General features: G+C 41.4%; 1 protein-coding gene across 3 annotated transcripts in view; it reads left to right on the top strand.

Moving 5' to 3' along the window:
- The window catches only part of plch2a (phospholipase C, eta 2a), a 215,287-nt gene that overhangs the window by 19,700 nt on the left and 173,078 nt on the right, over window positions 1–22,509 (top strand). For 2 of the 3 annotated variants that reach the window (XM_032519816.1, XM_032519814.1), the window contains exon 2: window positions 7,584–8,308. In XM_032519816.1, the coding sequence (XP_032375707.1) occupies window positions 8,158–8,308 (151 nt within the window). In that variant the 5' untranslated portion in view covers window positions 7,584–8,157. Of the gene's footprint in view, window positions 1–4,891; window positions 4,998–7,583; window positions 8,309–22,509 lie in introns of those variants that run through there. The other variant, XM_032519815.1, reaches the window with a different exon arrangement.

The following is a 22,509-nucleotide window of genomic DNA, read 5'->3' as shown; positions in this document are numbered from 1 at the left end:
ATGTTAAAATACAGGGGCATAAGTATACACCCCCCTATGTTAAAATACAGGGGCATAAGTATACACCCCCCTATGTTAAAATACAGGGGCATAAGTATACACCCCCCTATGTTAAAATACAGGGGGCATACTTATGCCCCCTGTATTTTAACATAGGGGGTATATACGTAGTTTTTTTTTATTCCTCTTTTAATCAACTTTAGCCTGGGTGTGTAAACCTAGCCAGAAAAACATATATAATTTTTTTAATGCCAAAAGTATTTCTTTATATTTTATTGGCTAAAGTTTTAAGAAGCTGGTTCTTCATAAGCCTTTAGTTCAGCATCGACTCTACACCCACGGCACGACCTCTTCCTCTCCGCAGGGATGATGTGTCTCAAGAGTTTCACACTCTTTTGAATCTTCCACGTACAGAATAAACACTAAAGATGAAAGAAAAAAATCACTCTTAATACGCTAAGAATGCAGCAGCTTTTTGCTTTTTTGGTCCTTTTATCTGTTTCATTTGTATTTGGGATTCAAAGTCGGCTCTTTCCTTCTTCATTTTAATTATTTCTGCATGAGCTCTGACATCACATGGACGGACCTACTTGGGGGGGGGGCAAGAGGGGACGACAGTCCAGACCCTGCTTTTAACCCTCACGTTGTCCTCGGGTCAAAATTGACCCGTTGTCCTATATCAATGTTCTTTTTAATTCCCCAAAATAACATGATTGATTCCACACAACGCTCTTTGGCAAGTACACATCTCTACTTTTATTAATTTTGGGGCGTCTTATTCAATTTTATATTTCAAAAAATAAATTGAAATTGAAATTGTTTTAAAATAGTATTGAGTAAAAGTTGACATATTCCAGTCTGTGATTATCATCAACATCCATTCCTTTAATTTTAGTCTCAATAATTCCTAATTTCTGCTTTTCTAACTCAAACATTAGGTATAATTTCCTATAAATGAGGTTTATTGACCATAAACTCCAACAATAACTGTAAAACTAAAGTTAATAAGTTAGTGTTACGTAGTGTTGAAAACGTCAAAAAAGTGAACAACTTTTGAAAAGAAGTGTTGCAAAAATGGACAAAAAACGTAAGAAAAAGTTCATCAATTTAAAAAAAAGCGTCAACAAAAGTGTTGATTTTTCAATTTTGCCAGGAAGACAACACGAGGGTTAAGGTAGCCGGACCATTTTGGGACCGTGTACCCCTAATCGGATCAGACTGCTGCACATCAAGTGGGTCGCTGCCGACTGGTCGATTTTGATTTCCCAAATGTTCTCTCCCCCTGTGATGGCCTTGCCGTCTGCCTGAGCTTTGTCAGGATGTGTTCCTCTCTTCCCTTCAGCTGCATGTACTCCCGTGTCGTGCACGTTATCTTGGAGGCCACGGATCGCATCGCTCATGTGAAACCGCTCCGCTTTAACTGAACGTGCACTGAATGGACGCCATTGTTCTGTAGAGGGAGCAGTCGGGGGGGGGGTGGAAGAAAGAAAGAGTCATTGTGTTAATTTGCTTTTGACTACTGGCTTGTAACATCTAAATCCATAGGTGCGTGTGTGTGTGTGTGTGTGTGTTTTGCGTGTGTGTCTGTGTGTGTGTGTGTTTTGTGTGTCTGTGTGTGTGTTTGCGTGTGGTGTGTCTGTGTGTGTGTGTGTGTTGTCTGTGTTGTGTGTGTTTAGGTGTGTGTCTGTCTGTGTGTGTGTGTTTGCGTGTGTGTCTGTTGGTGTGGTGTGTGTTTGTGTGTGTCTGTGTGTGTGTATTTGCATGTTGCTGTGTGTTTGCGTGTCTGTTTGTGTATGTTTGTGCACGGTGTGCCTGTGGTGTTTGCGTGTGTGTGTCTGTGTGTGTCCTGTCTGTGTGTTTGTGTGTCTGTGTGTGTGTTTGCGTGTGTGTGTCGTGTGTGTGTGTGTGTCTGGTGTGTGTTTAGGTGTGTGTCTGTCTGTGTGTGTGTGTTTGCGTGTGTGTCTGTGTGTGTGTGTGTTTGTGTGTGTCTGTGTGTGTGTATTTGCATGTTGCTGTGTGTTTGCGTGTCTGTTTGTGTATGTTTGTGCACGTGTGGCCTGTGTGTTTGCGTGTGTGTGTCTGTGTGTGTCTGTCTGTGTGTTTGTGTTCTGTGTGTGTGTTGCGTGTGTGTGTCTGTGTGTGTGTGTGTGTGTGTCTGTGTGTGTGTTTAGGTGTGTGTCTGTCTGTGTGTGTGTGTTTGCGTGTGGTCTGTGTGTGTTTGTGTGTGTCTGGTGTGTGTGTGTGTGTGTGTGTGTGTGTGTGTGTGTGTGTGTCTGTCTATCTGCGTGTGAACATGTGGGTACACGTCCTCCTGTCATCCTTGTTAGTTTACGTTGTAAAGCAGCCACTTCTACAGAGGACCGAGGGTGGAACAAGCTGTCACAACACACCCGGCAGCCCAACCACCAGCTGGAGCACAGAGACACACACACACACACACACACACACACACACACACACACACACACACACACACACACACACTCAAAATCTGAACCACAGAGCAGGCCGACTCGCCCTCTGAACACACTCCTAATGCGTCACAACACCCGTATAATGACTCAGTTTTAATATCTCCCCGAAATATATCAACACAGATGCAAAAACCTTACCCTTCCCAAAAGACCCAAAATAAATAACCCTTCTTCAGAAAACTGGCAAACTTCAATTTCTTAAGTCTACCTGATGTGATAAAGTCTCACATGACATTTCTGAGTGTTTTACTTTTTTTTTTCCAGTCATTCCTTTAAATCCCAGGTGGGTTTGGGCATCTTAATCTCAAAACAAAAATTCACCAGTGAAACCTATTGCCCCTCGTCTAGGCACCCAAACAGATTTTTTGCCCAGTTGTGGGGCAAAAAATTACCCTTAAGGGGAGCGCACTCTACCCCTCTGTGAGTTGGGCCCCCGGGCGTACTCCAGTTCCCCCTGCTACTTTGCATTAGCATTTCTCATCCTTCTTTTCACAACGCTGACACAAACGTCCTTTTTGCAGTTTCTATCAGTGCAAACCCCAGTTCCCACAAAACAGTAAGTAGCTTTAAATTACTGGTACAGTTAAAACCCATCTGACGCGGGGGGCCTATCGCCGAGAGGACAACCTGTCCGCCTTCTTTGAAACAAAAAAGCTAGCGGTGCTACGCACCACCCCCCCGCTTCTAATCTTAAATACCTTTTTAAATTTTCTCACATCGTCACGGTCGATTGTTTTTTTACACTCTCCAATCATATTTTACAATGCTCACATCACCTACCTAGGGTGACCAACTCCCCGGTTTTGGTGACTTGTCCCCGCTAGATCTGTCCCCCCGTTTCCACTTGACTGACCGACCCAAATTGGGAAAGAAAAAAAAAACACTAAACCACGGGGCCTTTGCCACTCGCTCAAAAGGGGTTTTTGAAAGCCGTATTTTTTACGATTTAAAACTGATTATTGCTGGAGTCTGGTGGGTTTAGCCAACGAAATTTTCGGACTTTTATGTTTTAAAAGGATCTTAATCTTTAACAGAAAGATCACCTCCTTATAAATCCTTTCCTAATTTGTCAGACATTTAAATATTAATCTGAGTCTGTCACAGCAAACGAGCACTTTTTATGAAGGTAAACACAAGCTGGCAATTATCCTGTTAACTTCCATTGCAGCTTGTTTCTGCCGACTGCAGCGATCTCTTTTAAATACTGCATCAATGTAAAAGGAAAATATGTCCTCAATATTTTTTAGTGTCGCAGAAACAACCTGAAGAAATAAGCAAAAGCTGTCAGATAATTAGTTTCATGAACATTACAACGTTCCCCTCTGAGGTGGAGTACAGATAAAAAGTAGTAGCAGGGGGGATTCTTGGATCAGACGTTTTAGGGGGGCTCAGCCCCTAATGAGAACAGCTCTAGGTCTAGTGTCCCCGTTTTCTGTTTTTACAAAAACAAAAACATGACGTGTTTTGGGGGTTGGTACGCTTCTGAGCTGAAAATGTCCCTGGATTTTGTCTGAGTAATCTGGTCACCTTAATCTACGCGCTCTCACATTTGCACCATATTTACCTTCATAACTTAGTCCACAGCAATCCCAGAGATTGGTCCCAAAAACGTCCCCAGTTCTCTCAAAGAACCGAGCCGGCCCGCCTTGTTGCACCATCAAACATTTCTTCCAAACTTGCCATTTCCAGCGTGTAACTAGATACACTAGATAACTAGATACACCCTATAGTCAACTTTATCTTGTGAACATTGTTCACAATGCTGTATAATATGTATACAACTTCTTTTTCAAAGTGAGCCGACATAGAAACTCACAACTCCGAACCGAGCCGGTCCCACCTTGTTTGCACCATCTAACGTTTCTTCCAAACGTGCCATTTCCAGCGTGTAGCTCGCTAGCTCAGAGTTGTTTTTGTGTTGTGAAGGGTTTTTTGAGAATGGCAACACACACAGAGAGCAGAGGGTGAGTGACAAAGCCTGAGGCGTGAAGGAGATTTATCTTATCTTATCTTCATTACACCACCGAGAGAAGCAGCTCTGCGTCATATCGGAGTCACAACATGGATTTTGAAGGTTTTATGACATGTTTCATGCTACAAGAGGACCCTTCACGGTCTGTGGATGGCTGTTAGTTTGAACAACTGGGCCAAATGCAGCATGCCTACCACTTTACATACCAGCTTCAGCCCCACACACACACCTCCTCCCGTGTCCAGGTGGAGGTGGAGTGTGTCTACGTGGGGTTTGATGGCAGCAGGAACGTGCTCAGACCTGCAGCTTCATCTGACCGCCAAACCTTCAGAAACAGATCTGAACACGTCCTCCAGCTGGCCCACAAGTAACCCTGACTCACTCCCCCACCCCACCCCTCACACACACACACACACACACACACACACACACACACACACACACACACACATGTTCAGGCTTTAGCAGGGCGGCGGATCGCATGCACACAAAACCTGAGATCCTTGAGAGCTGTTGAGAGCGGATTTAAAGGAGCCTTTCGAAGCAACAAGGTAAATGTTTTCAGGGTTTTAGCCCATCTTCGTTTAGCCGGGTTTCTGTGAGTGAAGGTAGGCAAACAAAGGAGGGTCGGGTAGGAGAGGGGAAGTGAGTCAGAGGTGTGGTGTAACGTGCCGGCAGCTGTCACGCAGCGTTGTGCGTTGACCAAAGTTGTGTCTCAAACTAGAGCAAATGAAGGTCTCGAAATGCTTTTAAAAGCTTTACATGAACATTTATAACCTTCTATCTTTACATTACAAAGTCACATTTCCGTTTTATGCTTCTCTCCACACATAAACCAGTGTTCCCACCTGCCATTCATTCATTTAATCTGTATATTCATCTATTGGTTTCTGAGGCTAGCTGTTCTCTGCTTGTAATGTGCAATATCACTGCACATGTAAATACCGTACATGTCCACACTCCTCATGTTTCTTCTCTGACATTTAAATACTTCTTGCAACTGGAGCAGAATTTCCCTTTGGGGATCAACAAAGTGTTTCTGATTCTGATATGTAGACGTGTTCATTATAGGGTTTTGTGACATGTGACGCATGGCTGCCGTTACGGTAGCAGTACGATACCTATTTTAGAAAGACCGACCTGGAACGACTTAAACTTAGACTCAGACTTCTCTTTATTAATCCTTTTTGGATGATTCCTGCAAGGAAATGGAAATTTCCACCAGGAATGATGCTTGTTTATAAGTTTACTTAGTGATTTAATGTTAACCTCGCTATTCCTCATGGTTATTGTGAGTTGTATGCATAATGTGGAAATGTCTAGTATAATAGATTCATTTTTGGCTGTATGTGGCCTTTTGAGCTGTCTATCCACCTCAGCCACCCCTGCTTTAGCTGTGTTGGTATGATCCAGTTTTAGGGGCGGGCTTCAGGCCTGTAAAGGTAGGCAGTTGAATTAGTTGTTGAGGAGAGCGCGTGAGGAAAGCCGGGGGAGGTGGGTGTGAGTCTGAGTGATGCGTTCAGGATTGACTTCTTTTTAGGTCATTAGGAAACTGTGTTGTTTTTTCTTAAAATGTGATCTTTGTGTCTCTCACGTCAATTACTTTTATTTTGTGAAAGTGTTGTGTTTTAGCTTTTCTTAACCCTCATGTTGTCCTCGGGTCAAATTGACCCGTTGTCCTACATCAATGTCCTTTTTAATTCCCCAAAATAACATGATTGATTCCACCCAACGCTCTTTGGCAAGTACAAATCTCTACTTTCATTAATTTTGGGGCGTCTTATTTAATTTTATAGCATTTGAAAACAAATTGAAGTGTTGTTGAAATAGTGTTGAGTAAAAGTTGACATATTCCAGTCTGTGATTATCCATCAACATCCATTCCTTTAATTTTAGTCTCAATAATTCCTAATTTCTGCTTTTCTAACTCAAACATTAGGTATCATTTCCTACAAATGAGATTTATTGACAATAAATTCCCAAAACAACTGTAAAACTAAAGTTAATAAGTTAGTGTTAAATGTCCAAAAGTGACAAACATTGAAAAAAAAGCATTAAAAGTGTTTGAAAAAAGGGACAAATGTCAAGAAACAAATTAAAAACGTTGGTAAAAAGCTTAAAGGGTGGATTTTCAATTTTGACTGGAAGACAACACCAGGGTTAATTTACTTTATTTTTAAAACATCGTCACATTGTAAACCAATCAGGTGTTAAATCAGCTGAGAAGCCGGCGTTGCCCAGCATGCTCTGGGTCCGCCTGGCTCTTGCGGTTGGTGAAAACCAACTGCGCCGCCTGCGTCTCAGACCTGCGGCCGCCTTGCTCTCGTGAGATTTCCGTTGCCCACGTGTGCGTGACGTCGGAGCGAGTCGGGATCAAGTCGGACACAAATCTAACCGTGATTGATTCTGCGCAGACCTGGCTCATCTCGAACGAGCCTACAGTCTCCAATGTTGAGCTGCTTTAAGCTGTACTTTGTCTAAAGGCCCCTAGATGCGGGCTCCATGCAAACTCTGACTGTACTGAAGTGCAGTAGCGTAAAGGGTTAGGGATGTGGGTAGGGTTCATATCATCAGGGTCTACCATATGTCGTCTGTGTGTTCGATTAGACCCGTTTTCTGAATATCTATATCATAAATATGGGTTTTCGCTTCATTTGGATTACCCCCAAAAAACACTGACCGATGAATCCACGCAACGTAATTTGAATGTTGCATTTGAAAGGGGAGACTAAGACAATGCAACCTGCTGGGTGTTAGATTTTTTGTTTTTTTTTCAATGCGGCTTCATTAGCAGAATGCTAGCGTGTTATGGACAACGACTCAAGCTGTAAGAAGTCAAAAGGACAGAAGTACTCGTTAATTCAACATTTGACTTATAATCTATGTTGAACGTGCAAAAACGACAATAAAATCTGAGATTTCTCAACGACAATCAGGGGAAAGAGACAAATTTAGCCGTCTCGCTCCACAGACTCCCAGTCATTTTGCACTGGACCACGATCACCCCCCAGTGGAAATCCAGTGGAACTGCAACCAAACTCAGTCTAATGAGGCCTAATAGACAGTGAAAAGGCTTTCCGTAGACGGGCTTTGGTTTAACTCTCGTTGTGTATTTCCGTCTGTCTCCTTTGCTGTAGGTGACTGGAGCAGCGTGGCCTGCCTGGGATCAGGGTTTGGACCTTGAGGACCAGAAGAATAAAAGACTAGGAGTCCCTTTGGCCCCTGCAGTTTGCCATTTGAGGATCTTTTCTGGAATGCGCCTGGGAAGTTGGATCCAGGACTTTCTTCTGTGACACAAAATCACCTTTTGGATTTCATTGGATATTGGATTCCATTGCAGTTTTGAAAGCTTTGCAAATCTTTGACTTGACTATTTGAGGATTGATGTGGCAGCTTGGCAGCTTTAATCTGGACTGCCCCTGTCCCTTTTTATCTTACAGCTTCCCTCCCACACTGAAGTTCAATCAAAGGAACCGCTCAGCTTCTCTTGGTCCTTTATCTCGGATTTACTTCTTCAAGCGATTTAATCAAACATTTTTGCCAATGAGATACGATATTTTGTGAGCTCCATTTTTTTGGGATTGTCACAGTTTCTAAAGGCACCGACAGATTCTCAGACGGACCCTTTTGGGTGTGAGGTCACCAACTACACCTTGGAAATCTGACAACACTGTGTGATCCGCCCGACCTGTCTGTCATCCATCAGCACTCATGGACTCTGCGGCGGCGAGGATGGCCATGGTGACGGACTCCCCCAACCTGTCGCTGAGGTCGAGGACTACCGTGACAACGGACGACTCTTTCGTGAGCACCGCCAGCCTTCCCTGCAGCCACTTCCTGTCCGCCAGTGTCATCAGCGTTGGTGAGTGTTTGATTCGCTGACCTGCGAGAAGCCTCTGCATGTTGGAGAGTGCTTGTTTGGCTAATGAAGAATGACAATGTGCAGGGAATCTTCCCGTTGGTGTGAATGAATGTGTTGGGGGGGTGGGGGGGGAGTTGTCTCTGGTCTCTGCTGTTAAGCTTCATATTGTTTTGGTTGTTTTATTTCAATATGTAAAGAATGGAGAAGCTGATTATCTACTGGATTAACATGAAATAGACTTTGGTAAAGACTTTTTTTAAGGTCCCATGACATGGTGCTCTTTGGATGCTTTTATATAGACTGTAGTGGTCCCTAATACTGTATCTGAAGTCTCTTTATATAGACCTTAGTGGTCCCCTAATACTGTATTTGAACAACTGCCACTTTGCTGGTTTGAAAGCCATGATGTCTCTTTCTCATGGGTGGGCCAACTTCTCTGGGCGGGCAAAGCAGAGAAAGGGAAGGTAATCTGGCCCCTTATGACCTCGTAAGGGGCAAAATTCCATGCCATTTCTAGCCACTGGGGGACCATAGGCAGGCTGGGGAACGCATATTAACATTTAAAAACCTCATAAAGTGACATTTTCATGCCATGGGACCTTTTAATATAGCGGTGTGGAGTCCGATGGAGATGTTTTAGAGGTCGTGGACTGGAGGCTGCAGGGTTCAGGAGGAGCTGATTGTTTTAAGAAAGGACTGGTTGGTGATTGGTTCACAGCCAAATCATCACTGAAGTGACTTGGGTGGATTGACGTGAACAAATGTATTAATGTAACCAAGACACATTAGAGAGGAACTTTCATATGCAGAATTCTTTTCAGATCAGAAAAGAACATGTTGAAAAGGTGGAAATCCAGCCGTCTCTCCAAAATCACGCACACGCTCTTTGATTCTGGTGCAACTATATGATGTATTTTCCTGGATGGATCAGTGAAAGAACATCTCCAGGGTAATTGCCTGACATCCTGGGAGCTGTGGGAGACGGCTGGATGTCAGCGTGGCTGAGCAGCAGCAGCAGGCGGGCGGGCACAGATCCTGTGGCACAGAGTTAGAGATAAACGACAACTAACACAACAAGAAGTAACTTAAATACATAATTCACAAAAAGCCTGGAGATATGCAATCCTGTTACTGTGCAATATCTGTATATTGTGCAATATCATTACTCTCATTGTCCAATATCTATTGCTCATTGGATATGATCACCACTATTGGGCAATTTTCAAATAATGTGCAAAAAGCCACACTGCACATCACACTGTACTGTATATAAAACGTACTTCTTTCTTTTAAATATGTATTTAGCGTCTCAGAACTGCATTAGCACCTTACACCCCCCCCCCCCTCTTCTTTTTTGCACTACTTATTTTATTTCATGTTGCTATATTTCACATAAATGTCACTGGAAATGAGTTTCTTTTAATTTTGTTGTACATGTGTATATTGCTGATAAAAGGCATTTTATTCCATTCCGACCTGTACAGCTTCGGCTGAAACAACGATCTGGAAATAAGTAGTGTGGATAAACGGAAGTACGTTCACAGGAAAAGTCCTGACGTCGATGTCCCTCACGTTTTGCTCTCGGTGCGTTGCTGTTCTCAAACATCAATGCCCTTTGAGCTAGCAAGCTACACGCTGAAAATGGCAACTTTCGTAGGAAATGTGGATTGTAAAACAAGGCAAGCCTGTTGCAAAGAATATTTTTAGGGCATTTCCCCTCTAACTGGGTTATTTTGGGACCGATTGGTGGACAAAGTACACGGAGATCCACTGGTAAGAGATAAAGAGGTGTAACCCTGTATCAGCTGACTTAAATAGCTCACATTACTGTATTGTGTAACCGTTAACTTCATGTAACATTTCATGTGGCATTTGCTTTAATGGGGTGCAAATGTTCCACCATAGACCTTAGTGGTCCCCGAATACTGTATCTGAAGTCTCTTTCCCAAAATACAGCCTCGGTGCAGAATTAGAGCCACTAGAGCCAGTCCCACAATGATAGAACGTGCCATTTGTGGTGTGGGTAAGATAGTGAGTTTGTGTACGTGAAGTATGAGGCGTCAGACTGTCTATGTTGTTGAAGAAAGTTCAGTTCAATTCGGCCTTGTCCACGTACCGTTAAATGAGTCGAATCGGGACAAAAGCACGTCTACGCAGGCCGAGTAATGGCCTTCATTTGACTTTGCTTCTTCCCTCAATTAGTCTGACTGTTGAGCAACAAAACGTGATGCACATTTTCCAAACTGAACTGTGGGAACGCTGCTGGGCGCTCCGTCTTCTTCAGTCCCTCGCTATCTCGCTGGACCATGTAACGTCGCTTTTAGGCGGTCGTTGAGGCTCCGTCTAAAACTTTCCACCGGCTGTTTGTAACCAGCTGTTCTCTGGTTTAAAGCTGACTTCTCTATTGGCTGTCGAAACAGGCGACCTCTTTTACGTTATGAAACCTCGACCAGCTGAGTCGCAGCGACACCATCAGCTGGTTTGATTCAGATAGCTGAAATGTTTCTCTGCAAGGCTCCCAAGACGCGAATCTTTGGTCTGAACTTGGCTCAAAAGCAGTATTTCAACAGCTGTAATCATGTAAAAAGAGCAATGTGGTTATTTCATTAAATTTATGTTTCTCTTCCGATAGGCTAAATGTCTGCAGGTAGCCTATTTTGAGCTAGCAGCATAGCATAGCATAGTAAGCATAGTGAATATTAATGGACAGAGCATCCGGTTTGGCGAAGTGCTGCAAATGCAGAAGTGCTGTAACTCTCCTGTTGTCTTTGGGTCAAATTTGACCCCTTTCCAAAAAGTTTCAATATCAAAAACACTAAGTGTTGGGTTTCTGTAAATAACATCAAAGAGTTTGGTCTAGACCTGCTCTTTGGAGCTATATGAATACAATTGAAATGAAATTTGGGTTTCTTTCAAACCAATTTTCCAAAAATGGATGGTTCCCAACGACGCTCCTCACAAGTTAAGAGATCTCCACAAACCAATGGGTGACGTCACACATGGTTGGCACCTGGCTAGAAGTCAAAGGTTAATGTTCCTGCTTCCACAGGCAAAATAAATTCATTGATTTACAAAGTGATACAGTTAGCAGTGTTGCTAAATGTCTTTGGCTGCTTTTTAAAGGTTTCCACAGATGTAGTCACTCTTAAAACACGTGTCAAACAGTGTTGCCAAGTCCGCTTATTCTAAGCGACTTTGGGCTTGTTTTTCTGTAAAGTCGCTTACAAATATTGGTAGTCGCGGGTCGCGGTTTTCTTGGACTTGTTCCTAAAGTGTAGTTGCTTATTTGGGCTTGTTCCTAAAGTGTAGTTGCTTATTTGGGCTTGTTCCCAGCTCCATAATAAGTTGTCAAGCTGGTATTTTCGACATGTTATTTAAACGTAGGAGTTTGTCTTGCCTGTTCCCTCGGTCCCGCCCCTTTCCCCATGCACACTGGAGACAGCAGAGTTATTTCCCGCCCACATCCGGCTTCTTTAATGGCTCTGACCCAGATGGCAACGAGTACCAGCCAATCAGAAGCAGAGCAGGGCAATCTGTTGTTTTCTGGTTAGGAAAATGCGCGAGTAGCGACTGCTGGTGACTGGACTGTAGGAGAGGTTTTGGAGGAATAAATGCCCGGGATAAAGTGGGTGAAATACGGGAAGAAATATAACAAAGACCGGGAGGAAGAGAAAGGAGGAAAATAATGGATTCAACCCGTCGTGGGGAACAACTCAAAATCACTGTGTAAAAGTGTATATTTGATATCCCATCAGTTTCCTAATGTTAAATAATGTTAAAAGGTGGTTTAACTCCCTCTGTGGTCATTGTCCTGAAGCTAAATAAACTCTACCGTGTGTACAGTCTACCAATCCGTCCCCATAGATTGTAAAACCGTGCACACATTTTATTTATTTATCTCTTCCAGGATCTTAGGGGGGGGGGCTCTGTAGATAAAGCCGCTTGTTTTGGGCTTGTTTTCACAGGTCTGGTTGCTTATTTGTCTCGCGAGATCTGGCAACACTGGTGTCAAAGCGCTCCACAGTGTGGGAGCGACGGGTTCAACAAGCTCTTTCACCTTTTTAGTTTTCAGCTACGGGGGAACAGCAGGTAAGTATCTCTGAGGCAGGTGGAGGGAAGACTCTGTGTGAATGATAGATGGATGGATAGATAGAGAGGACTCTGCAGGTGTTTTGAAGTGGGCTGGAAAACAGTTGCTGTGTTTGCCTGAAGCCCAAACCCTCCAATTTACTCTCAGCTGCAGACCGACGCTGCCTTCAGACGCAATTAGGAACCATCTGCTGAGTCCCAGGGTGGATGGATGGCCGTCAGTCAAAGTGTGTGTGTGTGTGTGTGTGTGTGTGTGTGTGTGTGTGTGTGTGTGTGTGTGTGTGTGTTGGGGGGGGTAATACTGACAGATAAAGACTACTGCAGTAAGTAAACGCTACTGCTGTGTATTGATTCCCAAAGATGATCAGCCAATTGTAACACAAATGGCGGAAACATTGAGGTTTTTAACCAATAATTTAATTTTATTTAACCTTTTATTTAACCAGGAAGTCCCTTGAGATTGAAATCTCTTTTTCGAGGGAGACCCGGCCAAGACGGCACACCAGTTACAATAAAAACAGAAAATACAGCAAAGACAAAATCACACGTAGAGGAAAGGAACAGGTCATTCATTCAATTCATTTAAATGGGACTAGATCATTTAGATGGAGCAAGTTTTGCAAACTAAATGCAAGGCGTAATATGAATAATGAAGATAAGCAGCGTTGAGAATTATTTGCCAAAGTTAATTGGCTCGTTACTCTCTTGATAAGAGATGTGGAGGCGAGTGTTTTGGTTTAAAAGAAGTGAACTCTGTTAGGCCGTAACTCATTTTGTTGGATGATAAATTGTCCCAGAAAGTATTGCGATAAACGATTTAATATTGTCGTAAACACAATCAATAACAATAGATGAAATGGAAATTATGATCCACACACAGCCTAAAACAGTGCATAAAATGGATGTATGTACAGTACATGTAAATAAAATTGTACTTCATAAAGATATTACAACGTTATAGCCTCAGACATAAAGAGAAATTGTTTCTCCGGCATCAAGCTTTGTTCAAGTAAAGAAAAATATTCATTTATCAGAATGATTTTTTTTTTTTTGTTATAAATGATTCTGATGAATAAATATTTGAAATATTTTTATTTTTATTTTTATAAATCAGCCATTATAAATTCTTGTTGTTGCAGGACAATAAAACTAATTATCAAATTTTAGTGAGAACTCATAAACGACTACAAATAAGTAATGTCAGGGAAATCTATTGATGTTTTGTAACGCTTTTCCGAATCTTAAAAAAATAATATATATATATATATATATATATATGCAATACTTGACATAATTGTAGTTTTAGCCACGTTTTAGTTCCCACTGTCCTGTAGCATTTGTACAATCCACTGTATAGTAACATCTTTTTACTTTAACCATGTTACTTTATACACTTATTGACTTGTTTTGTCCTTACTCTTATTTTTGCCTTAAATTTAACTGCAACTCAACAATTACCCCGAGGCGATCAATGAAGAGTTTTTGATTCTTATTCTGCAACAAAGGGTTCAATTTGAACTCAGGTTTATGTGATTCTTTATCTCCTCGCTGTATAAAAGTACTGTATATCGATTTTCTCCCGATGATAAATCCCCCCTCAGCTGATATCAGATATATGTTTCTTTTTATTGCTGAGGCCACACTAAGATCTCAAACCTGCGTCCGTCCAGAAAGCCACCACACGGTGCGGGACGACTTTAATAATGTCTGTAATTTGTTTTGGGATCACCATATAGGCCGGCATGCTGCAGAGGATAAATCCCCCTCAACCCCCCCCCCCCCCCCCCCCCCCCCCGCACACATTTTTCCCCTGGAGTTTTTTTTGTTAAAATCCATCTTTGTGACAAGAGATCATGGCATAAAAAATTCAGCCTTGGTGCAGATTTACAGCCACTAGAGTCAGTCCCACGATGAGATTTCCTTAGTATGAGCCATTTCTGAGTCTGTCTCTTTTGAGGAGGAGGAGGAGGAGGAGGAGGAGGAGGGGGGGTGGGGGGGCAAGGTGGAGGCAGGGGGGGGGGTGGCCTTGACCAACTGCCACTTTGCTCATTTGAAAGCCACGATGTCTCTCTCCCATGGCTGGGACAAATTCTCTGGTTGTGCAAAACAGTAAAAGAGTAGGCAACCCTGCCCCTTATGACCTCATAAGGACCAAGATTCCAGATCGGCCCATCTGAGTTTTCATTTTCTCAAAGGCAGAGCAGATACCAGGGCTCGGTTTACACCGATCTCCATTTCTAGCCACTGGGGGGCCATAGGCAGACTGGGGGGGGGGGGGGGGGGGGGGGGAACTCATGTTAATGTAAAAACCTCATTGTTATATTTAGCAAAACTAATGCAGATATGCAAAAAACAGCAACGGTGCTCATGTTGTGGTCTTATGAAGATCATAAACCAGATGAGAGAAAACACCATTTCATTTATAATCAGTGTACCGAGCGTGGAGCTTTATTTGAACAGCTGTTTTCATATTTACTGCTCTGCTAATTAACATAGCACACACGATTTACTCATTAGGAGCTGGACCTAGTGTAATTACGACCAGCGGTTTTCCATTTTCTGTCACTCCTTTCTACTTGTTTCTAGATGTTTCCACCAAATAAAAGATACTGAACATCTGCATGTATCTACAAACAAACATCTGTCGGGTGAGTGTGCAAGCCGGGGGCACGGTGAGTACGGCGTTGCTACGGTTTCCTGGTTTTGTTTTATTAAACAACCATATTATTTGTTTTGAAAGTTTTTTTTAAATCTAAAATCAGTATACCTTAACCCTCACGTTGTCCTATATCAATGTTCTTTTTAATTCCCCAAAATAACATGATTGATTCCACACAACGCTCTTTGCCAAGTACACATCTCTACTTTCATTAATTTTGGGTCTTATTCAGTTTTATAGCATTTGGACAAAAAACATCAAAGTGTTTTTGAAATAGTATTGAGTAAAAGTTGACATATTCCAGTCGGTGAATATCCATCAACATCCATTCCTTTAATTTTAGTCTCAATAATTCCGAATTTCTGCTTTTCTAACTCAAACATTAGGTATAATTTCCTATAAATGAGGTTTATTGACCATAAATTCCAAAAATAACTGTAAAACTAAAGTTAATAAGTTAGTGTTACGTAGTGTTGAAAACATTAAAAAAAAGTGACAAACATTGGGAAAAAAAAGCATTAAAAGTGTTCAAAAAAGGCACAAAAATGTAAGAAAAAGTTAAAAACCTCGATTTAAAAAGCGGCAAATTTTAAATTTCGACGGGAAGACAACACGGGGGTTAATCAGGACAACACCAGAAAAGAAAAGAGAGGGCGTGGAGTTTTGACTGCAGGAGTGCGTAAAGTTGAGAATGTTATATCATAATTGATAACATTTTTCCAAGAAATACTCTGAGCCCTGAGGCCATTTTTACAGTTCATTGTCCGTCTGGATTTATTTTATAAAAAAGCTTTTAAACATCAACCCTGTTGTCTACAGTCAAGATATGAACATCATTTTCTTCAGGACAAACTGGGTTATTAGAATATTTGGGTTGCAGTGAGGTCACTTGCATGTTAAAAATGGTTGTAGGGCCTTAAAGACAGACAAATAAATAAATAAAACGGAACATGACTCTTCCAGATATGTATTGATATCTCAGACAGAGAAGCAATAAATAAGCCATTTTCCTCTCTAAAACACTTCTCATATGTCTTGGGAGTCACGCTGTGAAGAAATAATAATCATTATAACTTATAACAGATGGAAAAAATACATGCATTCTTTCAAAGAAAGTCCAGACGCTTTTGCCCTCATGACATTTACTTGTGCCAATAATCAACATAATAATGTCATATTTATTGATATTACACCCACAGCAATGCTACACAAGCATTTGTGTGTCTAAAACAGTTCTCCTATGTGCAAAAATACACATAATAAAATCACCCGTAGAGGCTAGAAAGACCCGGAAGAGACCTCCGTAGCCGCTAACTCGTTAGCTTTTAGCCGCAGCTTTTTGGTGAGTCTCTATCTTTTATGGTTATTAAAGGATTAATCTATGAATCAGAGGTGCTGGTTTTACTTGTGGGCGAGTCTCTCGGTCTCAGGGGGTTAAAAGCTTATTATTCTATGCAATAAAACGGTGTGTTTAAGGACTTTGGGCCGCCCACTCGGTATTGGAGCCCTATTTTAACCCTTGTGTTGTCCAGCTTGACCCGTTTGTTTCATTTTTATTATCAGGAACTTCTTACTTCTTTCAACCAAACTGCCTAAAAATAACATAGATGCCGCACAATGTTCTTCAGGTAAAATAAATGATTACTTTCACCGAATTTTGTTTGTTTTCATTGAATTTTAGGGCATTTTTTAAAAGAAAGTGACCGAAACCTCGGAAGAAATGACACCAAAAAAGAGACAAAAAGCACTCTTTGTACAATGTGAAACATGATGTTTTAATGTAATGTCAAAAAAAAAATTAAGCTATGAATAAAAAATAAATTAAAAAAAACGTGGAAAAAAACAGCTAAAACATTGTAAAAAGCAAAAGATGATGGTTGATGGGAAGACAACTTGCAACTTAATTTCATACTATATATGTAGTATGGGGTCCCTGCTTTATCTCACTCTCAGTTAATGGGTCCTTAGACTAAATGCTGTGAAGACCCCTATTCCACAGGACTCACAACCCATTGGGGGGCAGTGCAGCTCCCTCCTGTTTAATGCAGACTCTGCTTGATCCAGAACCTCTCAGCATCATCGGAGCTGGAGACAGACGGAGCCTTAATTAAGTCATTGTCTCGGCATCAGACTCCTCGTAATGGAAAGCCGATTTCGTGAGGGATGCCTTCCACTCGGCTCTCGGGTTTTACTCGGTTCAGTGGAAGTGAAGGGATCCGGGGTTAATGAGCCCATTTCCTCGCTGCTCGACCCGGGCTGAGAGGGTGAAGGGAAACCATTCCTCTTCTAGTAATGCTTGATTTGGTGATACTGGAATATGGAATTGGGTTAAAATGTGGGTCTGGTTTGATAAAGATGGGAATAGAAGGACAAAGAGGACAGTGTTTTGGTCTTCAAGTGCCTGGGTTTTCCTTTTAGACAATGTCTTTTAATGGTGTAGCAGCTCATGGGTTAAATAGATACAGCTTCTTTTGAAAGGGTAAAGCCTTAAAAGGCCTTAAAAGGCCTTAAAAGGCCTTTTAAGGCCTTAAAAGGCCTTAAAAGCTTAGGAAACACTGGATTGGAGAATAGATCGGATGAATTAATACAAAAACCATTGAGATCCCTACAATGCAAGATCGGTGGACTTGATGCTCGATAAAAGAGAATATCCTGGTGTCCTTATTGTATCTAGTCTTGCATAGTCAGACCAAAATCCTGGGTAAGGTCTGGCTACACCACTGTTGCATTCTGGGATAGGATAAAAAAATCACTCTGGGATGTTTGCATTTCTTTAAAGGTCCCATGGCATGGTGATCTTTGGATGCTTTTATATAGCTTTTAGTGGTCCCTAATACTGTATCTGAAGTCTCTTTTATATAGACCTTGGTGGTCCCTAATACTGTATCTGAAGTCTCTTTATATAGACCTTAGTGGTCCCTAATACTGTATCTGAAGTCTCTTTATATAGACCTTAGTGGTCCCCTAATACTGTATCTGAAGTCTCTTTTATATAGACCTTAGTGGTCCCTAATACTGTATCTGAAGTCTCTTTTATATAGACCTTAGTGGTCCCCTAATACTGTATCTGAAGTCTCTTTTATATAGGCCTTAGTGGTCCCCTAATACTGTATCTGAAGTCTCTTTTATATAGACCTTAGTGGTCCCCTAATACTGTATCTGAAGTCTCTTTTATATAGACCTTAGTGGTCCCCTAATACTGTATCTGAAGTCTCTTTTATATAGACCTTAGTGGTCCCTAATACTGTATCTGAAGTCTCTTTTATATAGACCTTAGTGGTCCCTAATACTGTATCTGAAGTCTCTTTTATATAGACCTTAGTGGTCCCTAATACTGTATCTGAAGTCTCTTTTATATAGACCTTAGTGGTCCCCTAATACTGTATCTGAAGTCTCTTTATATAGACCTTAGTGGTCCCTAATACTGTATCTGAAGTCTCTTTTATATAGACCTTAGTGGTCCCTAATACTGTATCTGAAGTCTCTTTTATATAGACCTTGGTGGTCCCTAATACTGTATCTGAAGTCTCCTTTATATAGACCTTAGTGGTCCCTAATACTGTATCTGAAGTCTCTTTTATATAGACCTTAGTGGTCCCTAATACTGTATCTGAAGTCTCTTTATATAGACCTTAGTGGTCCCTAATACTGTATATGAAGTCTCTTTTATATAGACCATAGTGGTCCCTAATACTGTATCTGAAGTCTCTTTTATATAGACCTTAGTGGCCCCTAATACTGTATCTGAAGTCTCTTTATATAGACCTTAGTGGTCCCTAATACTGTATCTGAAGTCTCTTTTATATAGACCTTAGTGGTCCCTAATACTGGATCTGAAGTCTCTTTTATATAGACCTTGGTGGTCCCTAATACTGTATCTGAAGTCTCCTTTATATAGACCTTAGTGGTCCCTAATACTGTATCTGAAGTCTCTTTTATATAGACCTTGGTGGTCCCTAATACTGTATCTGAAGTCTCCTTTATATAGACCTTAGTGGTCCCTAATACTGTATCTGAAGTCTCTTTTATATAGACCTTAGTGGTCCCTAATACTGTATCTGAAGTCTCTTTTATATAGACCTTAGTGGTCCCTAATACTGTATCTGAAGTCTCCTTTATATAGACCTTAGTGGTCCCCTAATACTGTATCTGAAGTCTCTTTTATATAGACCTTAGTGGTCCCCTAATACTGTATCTGAAGTCTCTTTTATATAGACCATAGTGGTCCCTAATACTGTATCTGAAGTCTCTTTTATATAGACCTTAGTGGTCCCTAATACTGGCCTTGACCAACTGCCACTTTGGCTTATGAAGTGGGTTTGTATTTGGGCTGTTTTCACAGAGCAGCCGCTTGTGTTAATATCTGCTCTTTCTGCATAAATATTTGAAATGGATTCGTAGTCAGCTCACATGGCTACGGCAAATGATTCCTGTGTGTGTGTGTGTGTGTGTGTGTGTGTGTGTGTGTGTGTGTGTGTGTGGTGTGTGTGTGTGTGTGTGTGTGTGTGGTGTGTGTGTGTGTGTGTGTGTGTGTGTGTGTGTGTGTGTGTGTGTGTGAGTACTATGCACTTAAATCAACCCCATACGCAAAAGATGGCTCTCCTTCCATTGACTCTATTATCTATCCAGAGCAATTAGCACATATAGCACCTCTGGCTTGCTGGTTGCCATTCACCCACCGCCACACACTACAATAGGCTAATGATTTACAGAGCACGCTGTAATGGCAAAATATCCCAATGTGTGTAATATGGAGCGGGGGGGGGGGGGTGGTGAGGTGTGAGCAGACACTGAGGCGATAGGGAGGCATTACAAAGACGATATCATGCAATATTAAAGAGCATGTTGAATGAGGCTGAGGGTGATGGTGCTCTAAGGCAAGGCAGCTTTATTAGCACGTTTCGGCAAAAGGCCCATTTTCAAAGTGCTTTACATAAAACATTAAAGAGACAGCAACAAAAACGGATAAAATACGAGATTTTCGAACACCGGTGTGGGACAATGTGCAAGCCGTCGTTCTGTACGCTCAACCCTCGTGTTGTCCTCGGGTCAATTTTGACCCGTTTTCAGTTTTTTTTAATCACAAAATTAGCTGTGATTATGATTTTAAAAAAAAGCGCTGAAAATTTCAGCATAACTTTGGAAAATACATTTGACAAAAAGCACCCCACGACACTGAAAAAGAGACAAAAATGTTGGAAAAAGCGATGATAATGTTTCATGGTTGACTGGAAGACAACACCAGGGTTAACCCACTTTCTTTATGTGCTTACACAGATCGTCATAGACCTGAACGCGCCCCCCCCCCCCCCCCCATGTGGTTCTGGTTCTGACTCTGAGAGACAGAAAGCAGACGTCCTGTTTCAGCATGTTGTTGCGTGCTCGCGTTATTATGTGCGGATGTGTGTATCAACGCTGGAATGTGTGGAGCGGTAATTACAAGATGTTAGTGGAATTACAGCAATTAAAGCTTTAATTTATTACATTTTAAGGGGAACTACACGGATTGGATCCATCGGTGATTGCCAAAACCCCCGGGGTTTCCTTCTGCTGTTGCCAAGGGGTTACATGGGAAGATACTAGAGTAGCTCAACTAATTTGAAAAAAACAACGTGACGTGATTGGAAGAATATTAAGTTAACTGTTCAGGTGTTGTATGATTTGAGTTTTTGATTTGATTTGAACAGTGTTGCATACAAAAGAAGTAAAAAAACACAAAGGAAACCCAGAAACCCCTCAAGGGATTTGACATGTTCGGTTCCCTAATATAGTTCAACGAAAGGTAACACATAGGAAATAAAAATATTTAAAAAAGTCTATAAAAATACAGACTATCCTCTCTGCTAATGTGATGCTTTGGATCGGCATGAAGTCCATATCACATCTATGGATATTTCCATGGGGGGGGGGGGTGATGGCTCAGTGGATATGATACATGCCTTTTGGTGCTGGAGATCCAGGTTCAATTCCCACTGCGATACACCAGCCAATGTGTCCATGAGCAAGACACTTGACCCCGGTTGCTCCAGAGGCGTGCGGCCTCTCACATATAGAGTAAGTTGTTAGTCACTTTGGAGAAAAGCGTCAGCTATATGACATGTAATGTATACGACAAAAGAAGTGCATCACATTCTCTCAACAAAAGGTAGCGTATCGGAAATAAAAAATATTACAAAGCATAGTGTAGTCTATGAAAAAAGGTACAGAAGAAAGGAACAGTTAAATGAGGAGAGAAAATGAAGAATGAAGAGAGAGAGAAAAGGGATAAGTTATTAAAGAAGAATGTGCAAGAGACATGTTAGGCTACTGATGCAGTCGATTAGCTTTCCCAGATTTTTTTAAAGTTAGACAACTAGTTACCAAAGAGCATCTAAAAGTGACAAATGGTAGAAATAAAAAGCTAAAGTAAGGACGCAACAATTGTGGAGCTTTAACGGTTTAATTAGTTCACTAAAAAAGTAAATAATGGCAGAAACATACAGCTTCACACAAGTCAGGGTATCTTGGCCTCGGCTGCTTTGGTTTTGAATAATAATGTGAAAAGAAATTCAAAAAATCAAAATGTCAAGTGGAAATAACCCCATCTGTGTTTTTTGAGTCCCACACCTGTATTGGAGCGTAGTGCTGACTCATTGGAGGACATTGACACGCGTGTTGTCTTTCCATCGACTATGAACCTGTCCTTTTGAGTCGAAATTTAAAATTTAATTTGGTGCTTTTTCCGACATTTTTGTCGATTTTTTTCCACTTTTTAAAAAAAAAATATGAGACTGGGTAACAGAAGTATTAACTACAATACAAACAGATACACGAGGTGAACAACATACAAATAATAAAAAAATAAATATATATAAATACAAATGTGACAGATTTACAAACCTCGTTAATTATATCAACAACAGCTGTTCTTAATTAAGTAGAACGTGTGTTGTCATAAACCTAATTTAAATGACATCATGCCTAAATTTTGAGTTTGCCGAAATTATGCATTTTTTTTTTTTTTAACTAACAGTTAAGATCAGAGGCTGTTGGATGAATCACAGACGTGTGTGTGTGTGTGTGTGTGTGTGTGTGTGTGTGTGTGTGTGTGTGTGTGTGTGTGTGTGTGTGTGTGTGTGTGTGTGTTAACTTTTACCATGACTCCTCTCTCTGAGTAGTGCGTTTCATATTTGTTTCAAAATCCTCCATCGGCGAAGACCCGGTGTCAGTTCAGCAAAGCGTTAATGACATCGGTGATGGCAAATGGAAAAGGGAGTCAAGTGGATTGTCTTGGTGGTCCCTAATACTGTATCTGAAGTCTCTTTTATATAGACCTTAGTGGTCCCCTAATACTGTATCTGAAGTCTCTTTTATATAGACCTTAGTGGTCCCTAATACTGTATCTGAAGTCTCTTTTATATAGACCTTAGTGGTCCCCTAATACTGGCCTTGACCAACTGCCACTTTGGCTTAT

Source organism: Etheostoma spectabile, chromosome 7 (assembly GCF_008692095.1).
Source record: "Etheostoma spectabile isolate EspeVRDwgs_2016 chromosome 7, UIUC_Espe_1.0, whole genome shotgun sequence".
NCBI lineage: Eukaryota > Metazoa > Chordata > Actinopteri > Perciformes > Percidae > Etheostoma > Etheostoma spectabile.
Note: the sequence above shows the minus strand (reverse complement) of the source record. Positions and strands in the feature narration are given on the sequence as shown.